The sequence below is a fragment of the Hyperoodon ampullatus genome (genome assembly GCF_949752795.1).
Source record: "Hyperoodon ampullatus genome assembly, chromosome: 4".
Taxonomy (NCBI): domain Eukaryota; kingdom Metazoa; phylum Chordata; class Mammalia; order Artiodactyla; family Ziphiidae; genus Hyperoodon; species Hyperoodon ampullatus.
The window spans coordinates 109,302,787-109,330,726 of record NC_136917.1 but is presented as its reverse complement, the minus strand read 5'-3'; the positions used below and the strand labels follow the sequence as shown (position 1 = coordinate 109,330,726).

General features: G+C 38.3%; 1 protein-coding gene across 1 annotated transcript; it reads right to left on the bottom strand.

Annotated features, from left to right (window-relative positions):
- Positions 1-789: 789 nt before the first annotated feature.
- On the bottom strand, positions 790-25,282 carry HAPLN1 (hyaluronan and proteoglycan link protein 1; the record flags this gene model as incomplete). Its single annotated transcript, XM_079703981.1, has 4 exons — positions 790-1,079; positions 3,102-3,404; positions 11,051-11,422; positions 25,183-25,282. The coding sequence occupies 4 exons, from the start codon at positions 25,280-25,282 to the stop codon at positions 790-792; spliced, it is 1,065 nt and encodes a 354-aa protein (XP_079560107.1).
- Positions 25,283-27,940: the final 2,658 nt, after the last annotated feature.

The following is a 27,940-nucleotide window of genomic DNA, read 5'->3' as shown; positions in this document are numbered from 1 at the left end:
TAGCAAACGGCCCTTAGAATTTAAATATAACTCAGTAAAGCTACTCAAAAGATAAAACAATTCTTCTCAGGCATGTGTAATTTTAATTAGAAGAAGGTAGGAGTCTCATTGGTTAAATATTACTTGCTTATTTTAGTTTCATACTTCATATAAATGGGATTATTAAGGGGTTTTAACTGTGCTTGTTATTGTACATTGGAGTCCATATGAATTTTTTTTTTTGGTCAAAAAGGCAGGATTTTAAAGAGTAAAATAATTCTGTCTATTGGAGCTTTGAAATATTTTAGAAAAGTGTAGATTGTTCCCTTGTGAAACTAAGTTTTGTGCAGCCTCTCAGAATCTCAGTTTATGTAAAGAAGCCTGTATTTCAAATCTGTTGCTCTAAGCTGTTTATTGTAGTGCATTTCAAAATTGTACAAATGTGTAAAATTTGTGCTTGTGGCAGCTGCTACTCTGAGTAGCTTTACTTTCCTTAATTTAATCCTAGCAATCCTTAAGCTATTGCATGCCCCGATCATGAAAGGATACTTCGTTGGGATGATGTAGCCTAAACAGTTTGGCTCTAAAGCCTCCTTATGTAGTGCTTCCCTTAAAATTATATTAATTTATAATATATATTGAATGATAGCTTTACAAAAACAAATTAATGAATTGGTCTTTATGAAAATGACTTTACAGTAAGTAAAAAAGGGTTATCACAGTTTTGGTAACTTGCATGAGTTCATATTGAAAAAAAAACCTTTCACATGTTCTTAATGACTTTAAAACTGACGTGCTCTAGGGGCACGCTCAGTTGTATGCTCTGAAGCAGTAGACACCATACAGCTTATGCTTTTTATCTGGGAAACCCACGAAGCGCACTGCAGCCTCAATAGGACTGCAGCGCCTTCTTGGCCTAGAGATGGGGTAGCGGACACTGCCGTCCGCCATCCAGCCTGCATCGCAACGGTCATATCCCAGAAGTTTCCAGGCAGCGAATATCTGGCCCACTTTAGCAATCTGAGCACCATCATTGAGACAGGCCTGCACCGCTTCGTCGTAGGTCAGCTTGGTGGGGTGGATCAGGTAGTAAAACCGGCCTGCGGAGAAAAGGAGAGAGGGTCAGTGGGCCTGCCTGTGGCTCAGCCCCACAGAGGTGGAAGGAGCCCTAAATGGAAGTGTTTCTCAACGAAGGGGGATATAGAGCAGTGTCTGTAAAGGTTCTGAAACACAGGATCGTCAGTTAAATGTAGTGCCCCTAGGTTGCTCTCCATTAAATTAGTTTTTTCCTTGCCCCTTAATGTGTGTCCAGACATGCCCTTTTAGAGCTGTAAAAAAGAAAAGGGAAAAGACAGATAGGTCTCTTTTAGCTAATTAGTGGCAAAAAGGGCCCTTCTGTGGCACTAGAGAAGACAGGATTCCATGTTAAAAGCAAGAGCTATTTAAATTCTAGCTGTAGCAAGACTGAAGCCCAGCACAAGTTTCTAGAGAGGCAAAATTTGAATGTGAAAGGATCAAAAAACATTCCTGACAGAAAAGTCCATTTAAAAATAATCAAAAGCCCTCAAGTCCTTTTCATTACAGGTATCAATAAGACATTATTCTTATTCAAAGACAACAGTATGAAAATGCAAAACATACAAGAAGTCACTTGCCATAAATAATATGGACTCAGAATGTGAACTCAGTTTGTTCACTCACTAGCAAAGAGGAGGAAGTTAGTTATTTTTTTCAGTTTCCCTCTGTGGGAGCTCTGACCCCTAACCGTTTCTTGATTTTACAAGAAAGAGCAAGTTAGTCTCAACCACGAATTCAATTGTGTTAATTACTGAGATTCCTTCAATTTGTATCAAATATGCATGAAATGTATAAAATATGACATCGACTGACTAAAGTGATACCCATCAGTGCAAGATTTTCTCAGACTTTTAGTTTCAGGCAGAATAGAATCAGACTGTCTAACCTGATTACACATTGTAATGTGATACCCTCCTGCCTCTCTTTAAATACAGATGATTGAAGTCTAAATTAATGCTTGCCTGTTCTTTCTAGACTAAGAGGATATGATTTGGAGAAAGGGCAGCCGTCTCGGGAACATTAATAAGAGGGTTAGTTCTATCATCTGTAGCTGAGGCCGGCAAACTACAGCGCACGGGTCCAGTGAGGTTTTATTAGAACGCAGCCACACCCATCTGTTTAATATTGTTCATGGCGGCTTTTGTGTTATAATGTACAAAGCTACATGGAGTAGTTGCAACAGAGACAATATGGCCCACAAAGCCAAAAATATTTACTGTCTGACCCTTTACAGAAAGTTTGTTGATCCCTGATCCCTTGCTGTTTTCGCCAAAGCATGTCACCAGGCACCTGAAATATAAAATAATGGGGCCAGGGCCAGCCTCGTGGGTTTGCGACCTGTACAGTTACACTGGGCCGCACGCGTGATTTAATGCTTTACTGCGTCATCTTAAAATTCTTAATAATTGTTTAACAAGGGGCCCACATTTTCATTTTGCACCGGGCCCTACATGTTACGTCACTGGTTCTGGAAGGAGCAAGATAGGGTTGGGAGCTGTGTCGCATTCAATGAGTCAGTCAACACTGATACAACCTGGATCTCTCACTTCCGCTTTCACCTCTACTTAATTTTCTTGCAAAGGTCTCTTTATCCTGAGCCCTCTCTTTATCAGAGAGATAATGCTCTCTCTTTATCCTAAGCTTTGCTGATCATCTATGAATGAATTGACATTGTAATTTAGAGAAGAAGACCATGACACAGATGCCATCCTTACTTCAGTGGAGAGGTCTCTATCCCATGGAGGACACACAGTGGCAGTATCATCTTTGGCAGTAAGAAAAAGACTCCATACAACATGACAGTTAAACTATTTCATAATAACAGTTGGATGCAATAAAACCAGAGAATCATGGAAATATGTACTTTTGCTTGATGTCTGTGGATTTTAAAAAATTATGACATTTATGAATTTCTTATATCTGGAGCAACACTTCAAAGCTGTTTTTCTTTTTTTGTAAGTAGATAAGATTAAAAGTTTAATGTCACATCATAGTATGTATTGGTCTCTGGGATAGGAAACAAGGCAGTATGGTTAATATCTTACCATTGAAGTTGGATGTAAAACAGAAGACGTCGTATCTGCTTTTATCTTTGTCCCAAAACCCGTAGTTCCTGACTCCGGGCACTGTGTTCTGGCCTCCGCAGGGTTCTCTGGGTTTTGTGATGGGATACTGTACAGACCCATCACTAAGCCAGCCAGCATTGCACCAGTCCAGCCCACCCCTCCAGGCATCGTACAGCTGGTCAAAGGAGGCGATCACAGCATCCTGGTCCAGACAAGCCTGCTGTGCCTCGTGAAAATTGAGATTGTAGCGCCCCAGTCGTGGAAAATAAGGAAATACCACACCTGTCCAAAGGAGAAGGCAAGGAATCGTTAGTGGCACAGATAGTAAGAACTATGAGCAAATCCCACTTGAGTGGGGAAAAACCTAATAGAATCTCCATCAGATGAAGAAGCTGTTTTTGTTCAACTTGCAGTGTTTCCTCATGGACCCATTTCCCTTCAAACAACCTCTCAGCATCTCACAGTTAGCTCTTTGGTCTGGTAACTTCAGTGATTTACCTCTTTTGCTAAGAGTTCAGCTCAGTCCTCACAATTCTCCTTTCCGAAACGATTCGTCTGCAGATTATAGCTTCCAAATAGCGCTCCCTGAGAACTTACCTATTGCATATCTGGCAACAACACAATTAAGCGGTCTTATTTCATATTAATAAGGTAACTTTTTACAGTGAGGCACTTCCGTAAAAAACATCGTGGCTCTCTTATCTGTTTCAACTTTTAGTGTAGTTCTTAATCTTATTAATTCTGTCCTTGAATAATGTGACTAAAATAAGAGCTTTCGTTTTTTTTGTTGTTGTTTTTTTTCTTTTTTGGCGTTACGCGGGCCTCTCACTGTTGTGGCCTCTCCCGTTGCGGAGCACAGGCTCCAGACGCGCAGGCCCAGCGGCCATGGCTCACGGGCCCAGCCGCTCCGCGGCATGTGGGATCCTCCCGGACCGGGGCACGAACCCGTGTTCCCTGCATTGGCAGGCGGACTCTCAACCACTGCACCACCAGGGAAGCCCAGAGCTTTCGTTTTTAAAATGTTTCCATTACTATTTTTCAGTTTCCATATTCATGTATTGCAAACTGAAACTAAGCTTTTAAAAACATTTTTATTGCAAATAGGAAAAAAAAAAAAAGCTTCCAGAAGCTTGTCCTGTGCAAGGTAGGTACAAAACAGACATCTGTCAAAGTTATTGCCAAAGAATTAAATATTTTAGAGGACAAAAACCCTTAGTATATGTAAACACTGTGACTTGGCACTTGACTTTGGGAAGATGCAACAGCTTTCCAAAAGCATTTCTTTCCATCAGATAATCATGGGAGGTGTCTGAGCTGTTTCACAACTTTCTGCACAGTTTCTTTAAAGGATAAGGATTGCATCATAAGGAAGCAAAGTTGTATCATTTGTTGGACTTTATGAAGGACCACTACCAAAATGTCTCCCCCATGGTTGCTAAAAGACAATTAATTTCAAGTGATTATTCAAGGCTTTGCCTTGAATTTTTAAATATAATTTAAAATAATTCATATTTTAGTGTGTGGAATGTAAAAAACTGTCTGCTGACGCAGTAATTTGGTGGATTATACCAAATGTGCTATTTTATGAGACTGCAGACCCTATACAAGATGGGTCCACAGTCCACTAATAGTGTAACCAGTACACAGGAAATGTATTCTTTTAGAAATTGTCCTGGAAGACTCTACAAGAAGAAATTTCAGTAGCCTAAATCAAGTCACATCCACTGAAAGTCTCTGCTGGACACGTTTGTCCCTGTAGGGCAGTCCAGCTGGCACCATCCACTAGAGGCAGAGATCCAGGAAGGCTTCCTGATCTCATCCTGCCTTCTCAGGTTCTTGGCTGAAGGATCTGTAAGCTGAATCGGAGCCAAAAGTAAGGAGGAAAAGACTCCCTTCGTTGCCTTTGCCCCCTGCAGCAGTGGGCGGAATGGAGGTGGGGAAGGCCTGAAGATGACTCCTTCTAAGAAGTGCTGTGCCCAGGCCTCCAGCTAAGACTCAGTCAGCACTGGGAAGGAGCTGCTCTAGTGCTCCCCATCCCCTCATGCCTTCCATCCTCTTTCTCAGCAACCCCAGGAGTGCCAATGAAAAGGAAAATATTTAATTTATCCAGTAGAGGTTTCCTTGGCAGCTAGACCTTAAGTGAGAGACAATCTCAAAGTATTTAAACCTAAATTCAACCATTTAGGTTGAATTCCATTTCTCAAATAGCTCAAGATGGTAACAGTGGAGAATGTAGACTATTTTAATTTATAATAATTTTAAAGACCTAGACAACCTCTCAGTTTAAATTCACCAGACTGTGTTTGGTGGCCTTCCATAGGCATTGTGAAAATTTTTTCTTTAGTAATTTGTCCTTGATTAACCACTGAGTTATGTTTGATTCAGTTCCAAATCCATTGTAATATATTTCTGAGTTCCTTTCAAATTTAACATAATTTCATGCAATCATTACTCAAAGTGAAACCCTATATTAAAATTTTACTATTTTTCAATTGTAAGAATAAATGATCAACTTACAGTAACTCAAAGGATTTACTTAGCAGATTTTAATTAATGGTTGATGATGCTGAAAAGAACACATTCCAAGTAAATCAAGGTCAATTTCTGTGTCCCCACCAACATTTTAAAAGTTTCACTGTATTGTACACATTTGGTGCATACATTTCAACAATCAAATGTTTCGTGAAAGTGTGGGCATTTCTAGAACTGCACGTTTGTTAGTATTTTATTTATTTGCTCATTTTACTTTCAGCTAGTTAAGATGTCAACATCTAAAACTATAATTACAGAAACCTTCTTGGCTCTGTGGAAAAAAGTGCAATTCCTACAGCTGAATTATGGAGCAAATGGTGATTGCTTTCATCCGGCATTACAAAAATAAGAAAAGTTAAACCTTCATGGGTGAGAAAGAAGGGTATATGATTATTTTCCAAATATGATTATTTTATACTTATATGTCAAAATATAATCAGAAGCTCTTTTCCATGAAGGGCTGGTATGCATCACTAAAAAGGGGATTGATAAGGAAGATACCTCACATGGAAAAGAATAATATCAAATGATGTGGGTAGTTTAGTCAACTGAAATGTTTTAAAAACATTCTTTAAGACTTACAATTGCACAGACCAGTTCATCCTAGTGGTTGGCAAATATCAATTTGTTGGATATATGAAAGGTTTTCATGCCATGGTACATATAAAAGCTTAAGGAAATTTCAGTAACTCCACAAAGTAAATATTTTTAGTAATAAAAAGGTAGAGACCATGCAGAACAATTTTACCTTCTTCAGTGCCTCTCAGAGTACCTTTCAGTGCTATGTACATATCTGAAATTAGCTTTCTATTTCTAAAAGTTCTCAGACTATATTTTTGTGTATTTGGCCCCATTTTCATCAATGGAACACCAATACAGTGGGAGATTGGAAGCACAAATATGTTTTTCATATCATTATCTATATGTTTATTGATTGCACAAATGAATTCTGTATTGGGCTACTCATGAATGTCTAGTGACACTCTCCTTGTTATATTCATATAAGGCTTGTCTCTTGCTGGGTGGTGTTGTTTCTAGCAGTGTGGGTAATTTGGTAGTAATCAGAGGGCTTTACCCTATCCAAGATGCTATATGAAAAAAAATTGTGTTTCCACAGCTAATTCCAACTCATATGTAGGTCAGTTTTTCAAAAGGGTTTACTTTTTTTTTAATCAGTGTGATTTGAAAAACAGATCTTAAAACACAACTAAGAGAAAGGCATTGCACTCAGTACTCTAGGATACCTTGAGTTTGGAGTGTGGCCTGTTTCTGCAAAAAGTCTATGATCTGATACATATACTATGGATATATAAATTTGAATCCAAGACAGAATAAGATCTTATAAATACACACATACAATTTGGGCATCTTGAAGAAGAACGATATTTTTCTAATTGGGAAAATTCTTCGAAGCACATAGCATTTAGTGTGGTATTAAAGGACCAATATGATTAAAGGCATTGTACAATTACAGTTGGAAAGGCAGCTTAATCATGACCTTCAAAATGATACACTTCCCTGGTCTTATTTATGCATGTTAGAAGATTGACAAGGAGCTTGAATGAAACTTGCTGATTGGTAGATGGTCCTCTATAAGGATGTAATTGGTAATGGAAAAAGGTCAGGACCTGGAATAAGAGCTAGTAAATGATAACCACAAGGTATCTCTTGTGCTACATGTGGTTTATCATAGCCTTCAAACTCTTATGTATATAATTGCTGCACCTTGAGCATCTACCCCAGACTAGGTGGAAATTGTCAAGTCCCTCACAGTGTCCATCCTCAGGTAGCAATCACGGTTCCTCAGATCTTATTCTATAATTAAAATGTTGTAATTTTATTTTAAAATGAGTTCTTCTCTCATGCTGAAGTATAGATAAAATAATGTCTTGAGAGTTTCTTGAAAATTATTCATTGGGGGTGGGAGTAAATAAAGCAAGATAAAATAAGATTGGCTATATCATGACATTTTTTGAAGCTGGTGATATATAGAGATTCATTATACTAGTCTTTCTACTTTTCCGAATGTTTGAAATTGGCTATAATAAAAAGTTTAAAATTTTTATCCCACCCCGTTGCCATGCTGAGCCTTAAACCAGTCAAGGTGGATGCTAACTGTCTGTGGCATCTGTTATTCACATTTTGGCCTTTGAAGAGTTTCTCCTTCACACCTGTGATGCCCTCCTTCCCGCTTTGTCATGCTCTCTACCCCTTGAAAGAACCAGGTTCACCTTTCATGGTCCAAATCAAATGTCTCTTCCTTTCCACCGCCTTCCATTTCATGCAGGCTTTTTTGTACTTGAAAGTGTAAACCCACTGTATCAAACATTCACTCACCTATAAACTATTTACTGAGCACCGACTTTGTTTTGGCACTTGACTGCCTCAAGTAGATCCTATTTAGCAGGTGAAGATGGACAATTTGCAGATATTTACAAAACAAAATGTCATTAGAATTACAATGGAAATCTGTAGACTGTGCTCTGAGAACATCATAGCTGGGGGTGGAAGGGGAGGGCTCAGGGTAGAGTTCATCTTTTCTTTTTTAAAAACTAAATTTATTTATTTTTGGCTGAGTTGGGTCTTTTTTGTTGCGTGCGGGCTTTCTCTAGTTGTGGCGAGCCGGGGCTACTCTTCGTTGCGGTGCGCGGGCTTCTCATTGCAGTGGCTTCTCTTTTTGCGGAGCACAGGCTCTGAGTGCACAGACTTCAGTAGTTGCAGTGTATAGGCTCAGTAGTTGTGGCTCGTGGGCTCTAGAGCGCAGGCTCAGTAGTTGTGGCACACGGGCTTAGTTGCTCCGCGGCATGTGGGATCTTCCCGGACCAGGGCTCGAACCAGTGTCCCCTGCATTGGCAGGCAGATTCTTAACCACTGTGCCACCAGGGAAGTCCCTTTGATCTTATTCTTGAGGAATATATTTTCTCCAGTTCAGAAATGAATTCATGTATATAATGTTAAATATGGAAATGTCAGTTATTTCAAGGCAGAGTCTCTGGGTAATGACTGCTTCTTTGGCCAGAACAGTACAATGACTCCTTTTTATAGTACACAAGAAAGATGGAAAAACATTCTCTGCAGTGAGAATGGGCACACCAATTAATGAAGTATGACCAAAGGACAGTCCTTAGGTCATCTCCCAAATAACTTTGGGGCCTTTGAGAAAACTTCAGAAGAACTGAGGCTGTCAAACACCACTGTCTCTCTGAAACCTCCATTTTTTCCCACCCCAACAGAAGCTTTCTCCTTCCTGCAAACTCCCAGATCATAGTAGATAAAAGCATAGACTTCATTCAGTGCCCTTGGTATCAAATTCTAGCCCTAGCTCTTACTCCTAACCACGTTATCTTAGAAAAGGAGCTTTCCCTAAGTTTCAGCTGTCAAGGGACATTACTGAAAGTGAGCAAAATAAATATGCATATGATTAGAGCAATTTGTTTTACCTACTTACTTTACCAAATACTACCTTATTTTAAAGTACTTACTTTTGAAAGTATCTTAGAATCTTTAATGGACTGTAAGATTGTTGAATGAAAGGAACCATGCTTTGGAATTTTTTTGTTTCTCATGGTACCAAAACAGCACTTGTAAAAATATTTATCAATTAAATTGGTTTCTTGGACACATTTACTTAGCTCATATATACGTATGTGCTATATGGTAGAGAAGTGTTATGAAAGCATGGAAAACATGGAGATTTGGGAGAGTGCAGGGCCTATGCAGGAAAAATTACTCTTCTTACAATTCCCTTTCAACACCTCTGATTGTGTCTTAAAGGAAGTCTCAGTTTGACCGTAGAGTGTATTATCTTCTAACACGTGTTAAATCTGCTTTTCAAGAAAAGGGAGAGCTGGCTTCATGCTCAAAGCCACCAGCAAGCATGTATCCATTTATAATTAGAAATATCTTATGTTCACTGTACTTATTTTTATGGTTTCCTTCTATTTCTGGCAAGTTATACTGGTTTCTATTTATTTAAAATGTATTTTTAAGTAAGTGTAGGGAGATAATAAATGTGGCATGTGAATTACTTAAGTTTAAGAAAAAGTAACTTAACAGATAATACAGTTCAACCTATTATTCATAGATTGGAAGCCAAGGTACAATAAGGATAAGTAACTTGCTCTGGTTACAAAACATATACTGACAAAGCTGGGACTAACATAAGCATCTTGATACTACTAGCGTCCAGTGCCTGATGCCCCTTTGATAAAAGAAAGTGACCCTCAATTAATATTTGATGATTGACTGTCTTCTCTAAGCCAATTACTTCTTTCATCCTGAATAATGCCAATGTTCATGGATATGGAAGTGAATCAATAAAAACTCAAAGTATAAGGTGGCATGCAATCAGGAGCCAAGAACTACAACTAAGAGAGACAAGAGAAGGTCACAAAAATGAACTTTACAACATCAAGCAATGTATCAGATACATAAAGCTAATAAACCTGCACGCATGTGATGGCACTCTGTGGGATTCAGAAGGTCACATCTTCAATGAAGTGCTAGTGCGCCAAACATATTTTTCCAAAAGCCACAAATCTGGCCTAGAATGTGGAAGGAGCTTCTAGCAAACACACACCTATAGTTTATATAAGGAAGGAAAGTCTTCTATTAATGCAGCCAAAATTCATCCTTCCATGTAAAGAAACACTGAAATTCATGAATAAAGGGTGTCTTGAGATACATGAGAAACTAAGGAGAGGCCTAAAGGTCTTTGGGCAGAGGGGAAAACAGGATGGCATGGATACATTTTATTGTTTAGCTTTGTATACACTTTGATCTTTGAACCTACTGAATGTATTACATATTTAAGAAATAAAACTCCCCCCACAAAATGCCTTGACCATTTGGTATTCAGTGTCTAAGAGACTCTGGACCATTAAAAAAAAATTACTTCTTTACAAGAATATTTAAATAAATCTAGAGTCTACTTTTTTGTTAAATTAAGTTTTCACAGTTACTTTACAGAATACAATTAAATGTATTTTAGTTAGCAGACGTCCTTCACAAAACTTGCCATTATTTTGCAACTGAGATAATTTTAGAAGCATAATAAAAAAGCCTCCACTCTGAATTTCTTAATAACTATGTAATGAGATTTAAATTTTGAATGGCATAAGGCAGTTTCTGAATGTTGTTAATTCAGTTCCACTGCATGTTTCTCCTACTTGCAAATAGCTTCAAATTTGCATATAACCATTGTGTGTACATTTCAAATATGAAAGCTGGAATCATAGACAGATTGCAGATTACAAAAGAACAGAAAAACATTCTTTACATGGACTTTTGATTTCTCACATCAGCACTGTGGTAACCATTAGACATTACTTGTCATAAAAAAAAAAAGCAATGATTAATTATCATTCCTAAGTTTAACATGATTTATAGATACTTACCTTGTAAATCTAATGCTACCACAGCAGTATCATCTTCTAATCCTTCAATCACCTCACACTTGTATCTCCCATAATCCTCCAGGGTAAGGTCTGTGATCACCAGAGAAGCATCATTATCACTGCCTCCTTTCAGAAACACTCTACCCTGGTAGCCCCCATAGGTTTTCTTGTGGTATCCCATGGAAACAAAAACATCCACTTCCTTGAGGTAATCTGAAGTTAGCTTGGTCCACTTAATTCGGATTTTGTGGGTTCCTGAGCCAAGTGCTGTAGGGTCTCGGTAAAATTTACATGGCAGTGTAATATTGCCACCTCTGTGTGAGAACACCTTGGCTTGTTCTGCTTCCACAAGTAGACGGGGGCCATTTTCTGCTATAATTGAAAAGAGAGAAAAAAAGGAAAGAACCATTAATATGCTTTTAGACTTTTTTATAATATGAAATATACTACCTGCACAGGGTATCTGACAAAGAGTAGCATTAGTGATAAGCTTCTCTGCATTGTTGAGCAGTGATCTCCTTTGAACCACATAGAAAGGTACCTTTAGTAACTAGAGGGCATCTACAAGGTAGTCATGTCTTTTAAGCTACTGAAAAAAGGAAGGGTGTACATTGTAATCAATGAGAAATATTGGCTCTAATACTCTATAGTCATTTGAAGTTTGAAGATGTCATTGTAAATTCTATTTATTTTTCTTCTACAGTTAAATATTAAAAACGTAGAAACGAGACCAAGAGAAGTGACAGGGAACCATAACTATTTCGTCAATATAAACCCAAAACGTTCAAGCTAGGTAAATTGATCTCTCCCCAGCTGAGCTTTCTAATACGATAAATCTGTATTGTATTTCTAGGAAAAGTATACGGCAACATGATTAACTTTCATTGTACTGTCTGGCCAAAGAATTAGAATGTCCTCCCATCTCTGGCTTCAATTCAAGTATACACCTGCGATATGCCGTTCTGGAGCATTTCAAGCAACATGTATGTATTATTTTCACACAAAGGCCAGACATCAGAAAGTTATTTTTAGTGAGTGCTTTTTAAAAAACTCCAGATTTTGAAATATATTCCTCAAACCTTGGATGTTAAAAGTGTATCCAAAGTTATATTTATTTTCTAATTAACCAGATAATTATGTTTCTTTATTCCCTTAAATCTCCTTCTACACGCCCCCCCACCCCCCGCCACCGCCGCCGCTGCCCCTGCTTTCTGCTGTATCTTGGTTTACAGAATCCTCTCGCTTTGCTTCTGCCTTGCCATGCCTTGCCCTTTCGCTTCCCTCCTCCCTCCTCCAAGGATTTTATTGCCTTCCTGGGAGCACCATGCTATTCCTAGCCTGCCAAGTCAGCACGGCCGCCCGGCCTCTGGAGAGCCAGCTGTTATTTTCAGATCTTGGCTTTCTCTGGGGTTTCCCCTGGTTCACTCATTGCGCTTTTGACCTTGACAAGGTCTCTTGAGGATGCGCAAGCTTTGAAAATGAGAAAGCGATATAAGAATTCCTGGACACACATACCTCATCCACACACAGCTTTCAAAGGCTGCCAAAGCTGTCTTTCAAGCAGCCCTTCCTGCTTTAGGCTGGAGGTTCTGAATAAACCTTGGTCACGAATCGTTAACGATAGTACACAGGTCATCAGGAGGAGTAGCCAGTCATCTCCAGACAAACCTCAAAACTTAGTTATTTAATGGCGTACGTAGGATTCAGATTTTAAAATAAAGGGTCCAAGAATAGACAGTGGTTATATTTTTACCATAGAGCAATCAAAATTCATATTAAAAAATGAACATATTCATGTCAGCCCCAGTCCTCAGAAACTGAACAGTTTTACCACTTTTAAAGCCATCAGTGCCCCTACTTTGAATAGATCATAAATTGAGAGGATAATGGCTTAAGTAAAATGAATCACAAATCCAGCTCATTAAGCATTTCCTTTAGATTCTCTTCTTTATCTTCTTATTTAGGCCCATAGAATCATAAGACATAAAAGGTAAATGTATCCAACTCTACCCTATGTAGAATATTCCCCCTGCAATATCCCCAGGGACTGCATCCATATTCGACCTAAATATTTCTAGTATCTTCTTTCTGGGAGGAGGAAAAGGTGCTGTTAATAAGTCTGCTCAGCAATGACTGAGGCCCTAGGGAACATGGCTCTACCCACTACCTTGGGAGGACACCTGAAGCTCGGCCTTCCCATGCTGGGACTTGAGTTTAGACAAGACATGAGGCCTTCAAAAAGTTGCAGTTTCATGATTCTCTCAAGCTTTTTACTTTAAACTCAAAACTAATGCCCAAGTGCACTGGGCTAAAGGGGAGTTATAGTAGTTAGGAACATGGGCTTTGATGTGTTAGAGACCTTGTTCTAACCTCACCTCTTCAATTTACTAGCTCTGAATCCTTGAGCAAGGTGTGCAAGCCCTAAGCCCCAATTGCCTTACATGTGAATTAGGGAAAGTAATACCTACTATGTATAGTTGACCTAATAGGCACATAAAGCACTTAAAATAATGACAGACCCAAACTGTTCCTACTGCATAGTTTTTCCCCTGTATTTCTCCTATATGATACTACCTAATATTGAGCATAATTTTGACATATATTAACCTTCCGTGGTTCCACTTACTTATAAAGTTTTTAACCATGTGGAGTAAAATAATACATACAATGCCACCTGTGTTATATAGGAAACTTGGAAATTATTGTGTGGTTTAGCATAATCATAAGGTATTCCAGAATGAATACAAGGCCTGTGTGTTTCATAAATTAAAGAGTTAAAGCACAGATCAAAAGTCTTGTACAAGAGACTGAAATTTCTAATTTTTTTCTGAGGTTAACTGTAAATCATCTTGTAGTATTCTAGAAGTATAAGCTTCTGATTATTTTTTAGGTACTATTTACTTATACTCTAGCATTCTGCGTAGATGATGACTTATGTGGTATAATGTTGAGAACTAAGCAGACACCAAAAATCCATTGGCTTCCCACAAAATAATTTTTCTAACAAGTCTGCTAGAATGTATAAATTTCTACCATTCTTATTTTTGGGGCAGCTGGGGTGTTGAGGTAGTAGATGCCACGAGGCCCTGGATAAAATTCAAAGAACCCTGAGAAAGTTGGGTAATGTGTAACACTTTGAGTGACTGAGGGCCACTAACGTTCATTAACCTAAATCCCCAACATGGCCTTTAGAACAATGTGTTTTATTAGTTTGCTTGCTTTTAGAAGCTCAACATTGCAGATTATACAGCATTGAGCATTGCTGGTGGGAGTGGCCTGTTGCAGAGCAGGTAAGATGTAGGAAAGAGCACTGGCCAGTGAGTCAGGAGCCCTGGGTTCTGTTGCAGGCTCTAGCAGGGCTTAGCTGTTTGAGTGACAGGTCTACATCATGAGAACATTGAGCTTAAGATTCGTATCTGGCTCCCTATGGCAGGTTGTCATGATAGGGATCAGCCAGGAAACACACTAAGAGGGAGAGGGTAAAGGGCTGGAACAAAGGGGGCCTATAATGCTGATGGCAAACTTTGCACAGTCTTGTCTGGAGTAATCTGATCATTGGGTTAAAAATGTGTATTGGTTTGAAATTAATGTTTAAGTCAAAACTGTTCAATCAGCAGGGCAGTTGTAAAGCAAATCAAATGCAAAAGATAAAAATAAACCTTGATCATCAGAACGACTATTGCTTATCCTTTTTCTTTTTTTTTTTTTTTTTAAATATTAACTAGAGAAAACCAAGCAGCATACATTTGCTCATTTTAGGGGGACTGAATTTTTTTTTAAAGTTCAATCTGTAAGTTACAGGAATTTCATATTTTTATTAGTGAGTGTCAGTGACAGTGATGAAAGATTTGATGGCCTTCAAAGACCACAGTTGTCTCCAGGGGAAACAGCAGGGCTTCATTATTATTTTACAGTCTGCTGTGAAATCCAGAGGACATCATTCAGTTTCACCAAATGATGAAAGCAATGGCATGACCAAAAAACTGATCTTTGTATCACTCTGTAATTTAGATGAAATCTTTTAAACAATAGGACAAAAACAATTTAGAAATATGGTATTGGACTATTACCTATTGTTCTTAGTTCTATTAAAAGTTTGAACATTTGGGGGGGGCAGTTCATTGCCAAAGAAATAGAGGTAACAGAAAGAAAAAAAAAAGGGATTATGGGTCAAAGTTTGTCTTTTAAAAATAAATAACTTTTTGGATTGTACAAAATAACCAGTCTTGGTGTTGGTTACTTTCTCACTGGTGTATAATGAAGGAGCCTCTAGACTTTTGGTTTTCCTAGACCAATAAAATGTAAAAAGAACCCAAACAAACAAAACTGAGGAATATATTTAAGATGGTTAAACAAAGACAAAAAAATATTCCCCTCCCAAGAAAAAAATTCTACCACCATCATTTGATTTTTTTATTGTGGTAAAATACACATAACATAAAATTTGCCATTTTAACCATTTTTAGTGATTCAGTGGCATTAATTACTTTCACAGTGTTGTGCAACTGAGGCAGGAGATAGATGGGCCACAGGCTGAGCAGCTGGAGTTTGTCCCCTCGGGAGAGATACTTCAAGATGAAGATAACAGCAGGAGCGGGGAGAAGCTGAGCCTGCCCAGGTAAGAGGTACAGAGACCACATATTTTTCATTCTTGAGGTCAAGGAGACCTTTCCGACTACACCTGTGCAGAAAGGCTCCTCAGGGGTCAAAAAGGGAGGGAGTGCCACCCCATAGTAGGTGATGTCATCCTACCCATAGGCCTCTTCGCTAGAATCCATCTTGGCTAAGAGATGCGCACGCACACAGGGGAGGACCCTGAGACAAACCAAAGATGGACTCAGAGCCAGGCAAAGCAAGATGACTGGCCAGAGGAAACCCAGAAGAAATGCCCCATATAAGTGATTCAAACTACCACGAGGGCGCGACTCTCTCTCTGAGTCTGCCCGAGTGTGTGTGTGTGTGTCTGTTCACACATATTCTTTTTCCTCCTAATAAACACTTTACTTGTTTCACTACTTCCACCTCTTTGTGGAAGTTCATTTCTACAAAGCCGATGGGCCAGGGGCCTTGTCTCTGGCCACTGGCCTTGGTGGTCTGGTGGCTAGGATTCAGCATTCTCACTGCCTTGGCCTGACTTCAGTCTCTGGCCGGGGACCTGAAATCCTGCTTCAAGCTGCTGCAGGCCGAGGCCACCTGCGATCACAACCACCACCACTATCTATTTCCAAAACTTTTTCATTGCTCCAAACAAAAAACTAATTCCTCCCTGACATTCCAAACTAGTAGGCAGACACTCAAGTGCCAGCTCCACGATGAGTCATTTGAAAGTGCTGCACAAGGATTTAAAGATGGTTCCTTATTTTTGTGGCATCTGTTACCACTTTGGTGGGTTGAGATGTGTAAGACTAACACTTTGGAAGCTGTTACTTCCTTTAGGGTAGCCAACCTGCCCGATGATGAGCAACCAGGATGGATTTGTATCCTCATCGTTGTGCTTACCACAGTCTACTGAAAACAGTCACTCTGTCTCCCTAGTCCACGTCTTGTTATATTGTTCCTCCAGCATCAAAATAGTGCCTGGCATGTGATAAGTGTCTGTGACTGAAATAGACTAATGCCCCCCAGAGGCTGTGCTCAGCTATGGCAGTAGACATAGACCCCTGCCCTTGCTTTATACCATATTGCTCTAAAATGAAAACACTTTATAAAAACAGGTAAAGAGGGCTTCCCTGGTGGCACAGTGGTTGAGAGTCCGCCTGCCGATGCAGGGGACACGGGTTCGTGCCCCGGTCTGGGAAGATCCCACATGCCGCGGAGCGGTTGGGCCCGTGAGCCATGGCCGCTGAGCCTGTGCGTCCGGAGCCTGTGCTCCGCAACGGGAGAGGCCACAACAGTGAGAGGCCCACGTACCACAAAAAAAAAAAAAAACCCTCGTGTGAGTGTTCATTATTTTTTACTAGCAATATTATTGGTCACAGATAATCATAAATCCATTGTGAAAAAATGTAGCCATATAACTAAGAAAATAAAAACTGTATGTAATACATACTGTAGTTTATAACGAAACCTGTCTTTAACTTACATGCCTTTCACCTGTTTCATCTGTGCCTTCCCTACCATTCAGAAACTCTGAGCCAAACGGACAAACGTCATTTCCAATGCTTTCCAGGAACAAGGCAAAGCAAGGAAGCAAACAAACACCACTTCAAATAGAATCCTCTAGAAGTGGAAATCTCCTCACTTCAAGGATATGTTTTCAGTGGTGTTTCTATTTTAAATTTATGATCTCTCTTTAGAAACAAGAAACGACTCTCCCTTCTTTCCACCCCCTTCACCTAATCTGAACCCTTGACTGTAGTAAATGCTCCCTGTTCTAACTTGCTTTGTTAATTTTGTACTTGATGGACTATGGTCTTTCTGTGTTTTTATCTTTAATGTCCTTGTCTTGTTTGAGTGGACAGTGTGTGGGAAAGGTAGGTAGAATTCTTGTTTCACTTAATATTCTTTAGTACATTTCACAGCATAATCCTTGAGTATGTAAAAACATACTACTCAGAGCTTATACATGTGGTAATTAGTTACCCAGTAAGCAATCAAGTCAAGCAACCAACGTGTTTAATTAAAAGAAGATTAAAATGACTCCAATTTGTACTGACTACTTGATAATCATTTTTGAGAACATATGTATTTAGTGCTGCTACTACATTGTAGCAATACAAAATACACAAAATGTTTTTGAAGTGATTTGTATAGAAATTTTAGATTTCTTATGCTTTCAGCGTCTTCATTTTGAAATAAAAATATTTTTGTAACAAAGATCCCCTCCCACCCACTGGATATTTTCACTTTGATACCTCTTAATTAAATATTTTAACTTAGCACTTTGGTAGATTTTTGTACTCCGAAATACATTCCTAAAAGAGTAGTTTCCATTTTCCATTTAAAATAAAGAGCCAAAGCAATAAAGAAATCTAACTATTCTTTCTTGGTAGCTGGGAAAGTCAGAGAAATATAGCATGTTGAAATTACTTTAACATTAAGCCATTCAGCTGTAGGTCAGTGCTTTAGCTGAGTCAACACTGGTTCCAGCAAAGCTGCAACCAAAGAAAAAGGCTTCTCTATTTAATGGATTTTTCTGGGGGGAAAAAAAAAGCTTTGGGAAAGTTTCCAAACAGTCATTGGCTTCCTGCATAATTTGCCAATTTCAGCACTCAGGATGGAACAGAGAAAGCAATGGCTGTTAGTGTGAATTTGTTGCTACCTGAAAATATTAAATATAGGTTTTTATACCTGGAAATATTCTAAAATTCATTGTTTTAATAGATGCATTATAGAATAACATAGAATTCAGCATTTTAGGCTACTCAACAACAAGTTTAGAAATATTCTTAAGGTGTGTTTTATGGGTTTAAAAAGTGAGTATGAATACAAAATTCTAAATGTAGGATATTTTTGTTTGGTAACTAATTATTCTTCATATTTCAACCTCTATATAACACTTATTTTATTGTTTTTTGTCATCTTTGTCGCCCCGATAATATTATCATTAAGCTCATTGAGGAGATGGTTTGTTCTTCCATAGAGAATAACTCAGTATTTTGCACAAAGAAGGCCAATGTTTAGCAAATGCCCGAATGAGTAGATTATTTCAAAAGGACACACAAATACAAAGAAGACTGGGCAATGGGCTAGCAAATGCAAAGTTGCATTTCATTCCTTGCTTTTTTCTATTTATAACCGTTGTGTATGTGTGTATAAATGTATAAACTATATGTGTGTGTGTGTGTGTATCTAGTGTACCAACTATATAGTTGAGAAAAATTATTGCCATGCTTGACTTATACCTATAATTTAAAGAAACTGCTTTATTGAATGGCAGTTATCACAGTTAGTAGTTCTATATTCATAGTAATGTCTGCCTTTCACTAGGCCATAAGCTTGATGAAGACAAAGACCATGAGTTTTGGTCATCATTCTATTCCCAATGCCTATTAAGGTGCTTACTGTAGATGACACATTTGTGCCCCCCCTCAAATTCATATGTTGAAACCTGATTCCCAGTGTGATGATATTTGGAGGTGCGGCCTTTGGAGGTGATTAGGTTATGAGGGTGGAGCCCTCATGAATGGAATTAGTGCCCTTATATAAGGGACCCAGGAGTGGTCCCTTGTCCCCTTCTGCCATGTGAGGACACAGAGAAAAGACGGCCATCTCTGAACTAGGAAGCCAGCTCTCACCAGACACCAAATGTGCCAGCACCATGATCTGGGACTTCCCAGCCTCCAAAACTGTGAGAAATCAATTTCTATTGTTGATAAGCCACCCAGTCTGTGGTATTCTGATATAGCAGGCTGAATAAGTGTATATATGTATGCGTGCAGTATTTTTACATATGTATGTATATGCCTATATACATTTTCCTTCTTCTCTTTTGGTTTTATTTATTGTATTTATATGGTGATATTTTTATTCTGATCAAATGATAAGGCTGTGTTTAAAGCAGTAGGTTCTTATTAGCATATTTGGTTTCACATCCTATAGTAAGTTAAGAAGAGATTTTAGAATTAGGATGTTGCTTATTTTTATAATTTCATGATGAAATTCTCTAATATTTTATTTTTTTATTTTTTTAATATTTATTTATTTTTGTGGTATGCGGGCCTCTCACTGTTGTGGCCTCTCCCGTGTGGAGCACAGGCTCTGGACGTGCAGGCTCAGCAGTCATGGCTCACGGGCCCAGCTGCTCCGCGGCATGTGGGATCTTCCTGGACCGGGGCACGAACCAGTGTCCCCTGAATTGGCAGGTGAACTCTCAACCACTGCGCCACCAGGGAAGCCCTCTAATATTTTATAGCTCATAATTTCTAGATAGTATTATTAACAGTGTATGCATTTAGCCAAATGCAATTTGGAAAAGATAGTTGATATTCATGGATTTTGCATTTGTAGCTGCAGATAGTGTACTCTGCCTTGAAAAGAAAAAAATAAATTATAATTTAACTTTTAGTAACAGACTCATGGAGTCTGAGTCCAAACAAGTTTTAAGTGGAAGAGAGAATGCTTATCTAGCTCTCCCATTAAACTTTGGCTCTGTAGATGGTTTATGATCATCCATTATTAAATTCACTTCACTCCTTTTGATCCTCTCTGCACCACCAGATCCCAACTCTTGCAGATATTACATAAGGAACACGATAGCATTGCAGTGACCAAATGTAAATCAAATACTCTTCAAAGCTTCGTGCACACATTAGGATTGCTGCATCCTGCCTCTGGTGGATTCTCCTGGATTGTAAGATGCTATGTGCAGTGTGGGAGCAATAAAAAATGACCAAACAAAAATTGCTATTGAAACTCAGAATCCTCTTCCTTATCTGCTGCCTCTCATCATACAAACTATAAAGTTTCCTGAGATTTGGAAAGACTGACTAGGACTTGATTAGGAAAAGTTCCTAGATTTTGGTCCTGAATTTGTTTAACAAGTGTATTGATTACCTATACTATGTGCCCAGTATTAGTTTAGGTGACTGGGATACATCAGACAAAGATCCCTGCCCTCGTGGAGCTGATATATGTTCTTGTGGCAGAGATAGACACAAACAATTGCATAAAAATAAGTAAAGTAGATATCCAGGACTACAGAGAAAAGGAAAAGAAGATCAGAGATAGATCGGGATGCCAGAGGAGGGGAAGAGCACAGTAGTCAGGGTGCATTCATTAAGAAGGTGAAAAATGATCCCAGATTTGAAGAAGGGGGTTAGCCAAGAGAAACTGCTCCTCATCAGCCATGCAACCTGGGCCAAGCAACATTTAAGTGCTGGATCTTGAACAATGGCGTATTGATCTCAATGATCTATATTAAAGTCCTTTTAAGTTCTTAAATTCTGTAAACTATGATTTACTTTATGCCAACATTACAGAATGAAAGCAGTGATCTATTAATGTACATTAGGCCCACACAATGTGTCATGTGTTGCTAAATGCCATGGATGCCACAGGATTTGAGAAGTGCTCATTATGATAGTGGTAATTTAGAAGTGTCTCATTGCACTCATTCATGTATTCAGCACATATATTAAGCACCTACTATGTGCCAGGCACTACTGTATAGCTGGAGTGTTACAAAGCTGACAGTCTGATGCTAAGCTAGGATGGAAGAGTGGTTTGGGGCACAAGAAGGGGAAACCAACCACATTGAGTGGAGAGTGTCTACTTCTGCGAGGGATTCTAGATCTACATTATTTTTGCCACCCACAGAGATGAACTTCTGACAACTCTTTCTTTAAAGAAATCTAAATTGCCTTATCTTTTGAGAAAAGTGACCATAAGTTTTACTTATTATAAAGAAGGGAACTGTTTTCATCTCTTAAGATTTCCTCTTATTATTCTTTTAAAAAATTTAATGTAGCTTATTTGTGTTCACCTAATAATTATATTAAGGGGAATAGTACTTAAGTTTGGAAAGCTTCATTTTCTACACGGAAAGTAAAAGTGATCAGATAATGTTTAATACTATTGGAGAAATTTAAAACTGGAATTAAGGAGGGCAAAGAAGGCAACTTATAAAATGTTTATTACTTCATTAGAACTAAGGTAATGATATGGTTCTGCTAGCAAATGAATTTGAAAAACATGACCTTTTCCCACCAGTATTTGTGCTCCTTTTTCTATTTAAAAATCAGTTTTCCGTAACAGTGAAGAAATAATCAACGTGGCGATAACAACTATCATCTACTGGAGCTTATTGTGTTCTGGGTACTAAGCACTTTTCCATATATTATCTAATTTAATTCTCACAAAGCTTTATAGAATAACAGTGATTATACCCAATTCTATAGATGAGATAACTGAGACTTGAAGAGATTAAGTAAATTGCCCAAGGTCTAAAGCCAGTAACTGGCATTAGGGGAAAAACTCCTGAACTTGTCATCAGAAGACCTGCACTTGGAATGCCAGAGGCAGGAAACACTGGATCGCTGACAGGGATAAGATCAGGCGGTTACGTATTCAGTATAACTATAATTGTTTTGCAGCTATTTTGGTTAATAGGCAAATGGTCATAAAGTTTCTCTGCTGTCCATAGAAATGTCTTTTTAAAAGTTGTATTTTAAAAAGTATATTCATCATCTCTGAACTTCTGCTGGTAATTGAAAGTCTACAAAGAGTTTTTTTAGACCAGATCCAAATATTTTAAAAATTGTGCTTTTGTGTGATTTAGTACTCCATATAAAATTCTTCCTAATGAACTCAAGTTTCAAAGGATTGAGAAGTTGTTTGACTAGGCACATCATGAAACGAGGAGTATAATCCATTAGTTGAGATTGTTATGGAGACAATGTCAACAGTTATCTCTTCCTGTAGAAGTATTTGAGGAAATTACTATCCCCCACACTGCAAACAGTATATGATACAGAAGCTGATATCTTGATTGCAAATTTTTAGCAGACTCCATGGACAAGTGTAGTTTACTTTCTTATATAACCAAGTTGATTCAATAAAAAAATTAAAGGAAGTGAATTAGTACAAGTGCAATTTTATCTAAAGCTTTTCAATAGAAACACTTTGCACAGGAATCTATACTTGCCATTTTTTCCCCTGGTATTCTGACTTTTTTTTTTTTAAGCCAGATTAAAAATTTTTTTTTGCCTATATCTCTATAGAATCTCCCACAACTAGATAAGGAGGAAGCCTTCAGAAAAAATAGTTAGGTAACTCTTATGCGTAAGAGTTAAGAACGTGCTAACAAAGTGTTCAGCATCTTTATCAAGGCAGCCAAGGAGAATTTGAGGATTATGTGCATTATTCCCCTGGTATTATTTAAGCCTGGGAAACTTGAGGTACAAAAATAAAAAATTAATTAAAAATGAGAGATAGAAAAGGTGTTTTTGTAGTAACACGAATTTTGAATAATTTTCTGTCACTGAGAGAAGCTCATACTGCTTATCAGTACAATTTGGGAATTTGAGATTCAGATTACTAATTTAATCATTTGATTGCAAAATTCTTATAAAATTTTATGAAGGCTTCAGCTCCCTTAAATTCCTTCTGGGCCATGTTTTTGTTTTGTTTTTGGAGGGCTGTGTTTGATAAATAAAAGTTTTAAATATGAGAAAATAATCCAGTATGTAAGTAATGAACGTTATCTGCTTTAATGATTATCTGCTGTGCTATGGATTTATTTTTGTGTTATAAAAGGCAACTGAAATTATGGCAGGCCATTTGGAAGTGTTTCTCTGAAGGGCTGAGAACATGAAAGTTCAATCTGAATAATAAAGTAAAAAGAAAACTTTTTGTTGGATAAAAACTAATGAGAACAGGAATTTGGAGCAATTTTTAAAAAAAATTTCAACCATGGACATAGCATCATAATATTGACCCAAATCACATATCAGTGTTAATTTCCACAAGCAAAATGTAGGCCTTGTAGTTTTTTGTTTCTTGGGGTTTTTTTTTGTAGTTTTATTACTTGAAAGCTCAGAGCAACTTTCTAAGAACATGAGTTTACAATTAAAATGAAGTGGACTAGCAAGTGATTTTTTAAAAAATTGGATAGTGTAGGCAAATAATATGGATAATTCTGATACCTTGTGTCAGCAATTCCTTTTCACTAAATTTCAACAGAGTATATGGGAATGGAAAGACTGGAGCAACAGAAGTTTTCCTTGCTGAGAAAACTTGAGCCTGACTTACAGGCTTCCTTCAGGAGTCACTTTTAAAACGTTAATATAGTTTTAAAATAATATTTTTATACTCTGCATGAAATTTAGACTAAATGATTTATACATCGATAACAGGTATCTAGTCTAGTAATGGCTTGAAACCATTGCTAAAGTTTATCCTCCATCGGATTTAAAACTGCTATTGTTAACAATTACTAGGTATTACTGTCTGGCTGAATTGACTTCTGTGACTTGATGTTAAAAGGATGTTCTCCCTCATCAGAAATCTCTATGTGTAAATATCTTAAGTCTCTGGGAAACAGCTTTGATTCTACTATATATAGTAAAGGAAACAGCTGAGTCAGCAGCTTGCATAGTAAAACTTATGATTATGTAATTCCTTTTTATGGTCCAACAGTGAAAATCGTAAAGCTGTTAGAAACAAAGAGAACTGAAAGAGAAATGCCTAAAATAGCTAGACATTGTCAAATTCAGAATTCTATCTGGGTAGTTGTAATTCATGCAGGAAAATACTTCCAGCCAGACCTACACTATCATTTGACCTTCACAAGTCATACTTTTCAACAGTGGATGCAATTTTCTGAGACTACACCTTTGACCTTGAAGCTATAACTTGATGTTTTATGTCTCTTAGCAAACTTATAATGCCTCTGGTCCCCAAACTGAGTTCATCTAAAATTCATACCATCATATGTTTAAACTGTTAAATCCTGTAATTCTTATTTTAATTATTCAGCATACAAGGGCAAAGAGAGAAGCTCCAGCTCCTTTAGAATTATATTTTTCTTATTGCATTGAAATGCAACATTGAAAGCTAAGTCTTATTGAAAGCTGTCCCTTAGCTTTCTTAATGCAGGATGTCCCTCATCTGAAGCTGGGGCTGAGGAAATAGCTGCATTGTACTGCAGCCTCAAATCCTGCTACAGCTCCCAGGCTTAGGATTCAGCTGAGCTGAAAAGAAATATGCAGAGCAATACATTGGTCTATGGGAACTAAAGCTTTACCGAAGGAGATTTTAATAGGGTAAGTTAATTTTTCCTGAACCTTAGCTTGTCTGACTTTCATTTTCATGTTGTTTTTCTTAATGATGATTCTAACAAAATGACCTTACATCTTAAGTTTTACTTCCTATTTCTCCCCCCCCTTTTGCCTTGCCTCTAAATAAACTTTCTACCCTCCATTCTACTTAGAAGATAGCAACTGAAAAGCCTTGAACAATTGCATCAGCTCCCTGCAGTTGGACATTCTTAAGCCAATCCACTTTAATTGTCCCCCGATTCTTAACTCTACTGTAATGCAATAGCATTCAAAAGCCAGGGAGCATGATCACCAATTCGCTGAAAGGGAAAGTCAATGCAGCAGAACTAAAATTAAGAAACACTAACCAAGCATATCAACTCTAAGTAACTTGAAATGAATTTGACTTTCATAAGAGAAGCTGTGTTTTCTTACCTTGGATGTGAATAACTCTGTCATGATCTACAGTATAGTTGTTTGAATGATGATCGGCCCAGCAGATTGAAATCAGCACCAGAAGAAGGAGACTCTTCATCTTTGTAGCCCAAAGAATCTTCTTCACTGTGAAAGCATCACATACAAAGAGGCTTGTGAGATTTGGAACCCTTTGGAGTGTTGCACTGCACAACTTATTACTGCCTTATCATCATAGAATGGGTCTGTAAAAATATTTAACCCAATGTGCTCAGAAAGTTACTGTAGCTGTCTTTGGGAGCTGAAGACTGCAGCTTTGAACAATTCCAATTTCTCTTATGTAGCCAGAGTCCAAACAGTGTTTAACTCTATCTTTGCAGAATTGTAAATCTAGAAATTTATTTAGAACAGTATAGTTTCAATGTAGAGAGTTATAGCAAGTTACAAAAAGACATGGCAAGGATATAAACAGACTTTTCAAAAATATTTAAACCTCTGAATTTGAAGTATAAGTTAATAAAACGGTTTGATATAGCTACATATGCATATTTATCATCAGGTTTAATTCGGAACTGAATCCATTCATTTTACATATGGCTTCCTAAGCAGGTTAGATTTGCTTGTTCTAAATAGAAAAGAGGACACACAAAAGAATGCCTGATTAAACAGAAGCAGCACATTTGTTACAGACTCACCATCTTAAACACTGCTTGGGTCTATGGTGAATAGTTGAAAATTATAGACAAACTAGGTTAGAGTTGTGCATGCTACCGGTGCAGTCATCCTGATTGATTTTTCATTCATTTCTACCTAAAATGCTGACGCATCAACTTGGAGTGCCAGGTAGGGTCTCTGCAGTCAGCAGAGCCACGGCTGCAGGGACCGTTCCTGCCAGCCTCCCAGGGCAATTAGGCAAATAAAGAGCTGAAATAGACAGCCAGGCGCAGCTCTAGTCCTGTGAAAGAGGCTGAGCCATAGCCTGGCAGTCCTTTATTGCAAGACCGATTTGACAAAAAGGGACACAATCCCCCCAAAACTTCGTCATTCTAAGGACCAAAAAGTGATTCCAAATAATACAAACCAGACGACCTTTGCAGTATTTGCCAGGCAAGATTTTCAGTGTAGCTCCTCTTTTAATGTGGAAGCTGAGGCAGATATTAAGAAGAGCTTTCTTTTTCTCTCATGCACACAGCAGCCTTAACAATACTTGGCTATTTTTAAGACTGAAATTGCACAGTAATGACTTCTCACACTAGTTTGTTTTTTCCAGGAAAGCCTGACTCCCTGCAATACTTATTAAAGAGCTCTGAGTCTGTTCCTGGAGGTCTTTGCAGGCCAGCCTCTTCTCCAGAGGCTAATGCACTACTCACAGACATCCCCCAAGTCTCTTGGGACAGCAGTACCTCTCTGTCTTCTCCCCTCTAAAAATCGGCATCGTTGTGATGCTTACGGATTCAGTCTCTCATGTTTGCTTTAACCCTTTTCTTTTTCTTCATTATGTCACAGAAAGAAGATGGTGGATGAGCAAATTGAGAAACTTACTTTCCCAGGAAACTAAAACTGTCACCTGCAAAATTCTCTCTGATTTACTCATCTTGTTTTCAGGAGTTCACTTGCTTGCTCCTCTCAGGTTTTTTGGGAAATGATTATTTTTTTGAAGCAAGTGACTTTTTTCCATAGGAATACTGTTAACAAATATTACCTGTTTTCAGCCCCGAACTACGCTTTGGGTGAACAGATATAATAGAGGTGACCTTTTGGAATTTTGAATATGATTGACACAGTTATAGACAGACACATAAGACAGTGGGCCAATGGGTATACGAGGTGTCCTGTGCTCTTTGCTCACCACGGGAATCAGAGGAGAGGGGGAAATGTGGAAGAGAGGGTGTGAGAAAAACATACAATTTTGACTGTTAAAGGAGACATTCTAGGGCTTCCCTGGTGGCGCAGTGGTTGAAAGTCCGCCTGCCGATGCAGGGGACACGGGTTCGTGCCCTGGTCCGGGAAGATCCCACATACCGCGGAGTGGCTGGGCCCGTGAGCCATGGCCACTGAGCCTGCACGTCCGGAGCCTGTGCTCCGCAACGGGAGAGGCCACAGCAGTGAGAGGCCCGCGTACCACAAAAAAAAAAAAAAAAAAAAAAAAGGCAGAGAATTTGCTAGATTATCTTTCACATTAGAGTGGACATCTACAGTATAATTTATAGGGAGTTGTGTACTCCCCCCTAAACACACACACACACAGTTATGCATCCTACCACAGAAGTCACGCTGATTTTTACTCATTTGTACCTAAAATATATCACACACAAATTTATCTACTTTAATTCCATATCATAGTATTAAAAATTATATCACTAAGGATTCATTCCATTGTGTCACAGTATTAAGTATCCAACGACCCAATTTTAAAATGCAAACATCCTGGGGTGGGGGCAGTGCTGGAGATAAATAATAATAACAGCAGTTCCTTTTAATTGAATGTCTACTATGTGCCAAGTGCTCTGCTAAGCACTGTGCGTGTAATGGCTCATGCAGTCTTTATAATAATCCTGTGAGACAAATCTTTCCATTTTTTCTGACACAGTTACCTTGCTGGAGGTCACACATCTAAGAAAGCGACAATGTTTGTATTTGCCTTAGGCAAAAGCAACACCTACTTTGAGTTGCACTTATTTTTCTGAAAGAGAAAGTTGTTTGTTTTGTTGCCTTTCTTATTTAGGCTCTTTTACTTGAATGTAGGTGATATGAAAACTTTGACTTGTTATATGTGAGT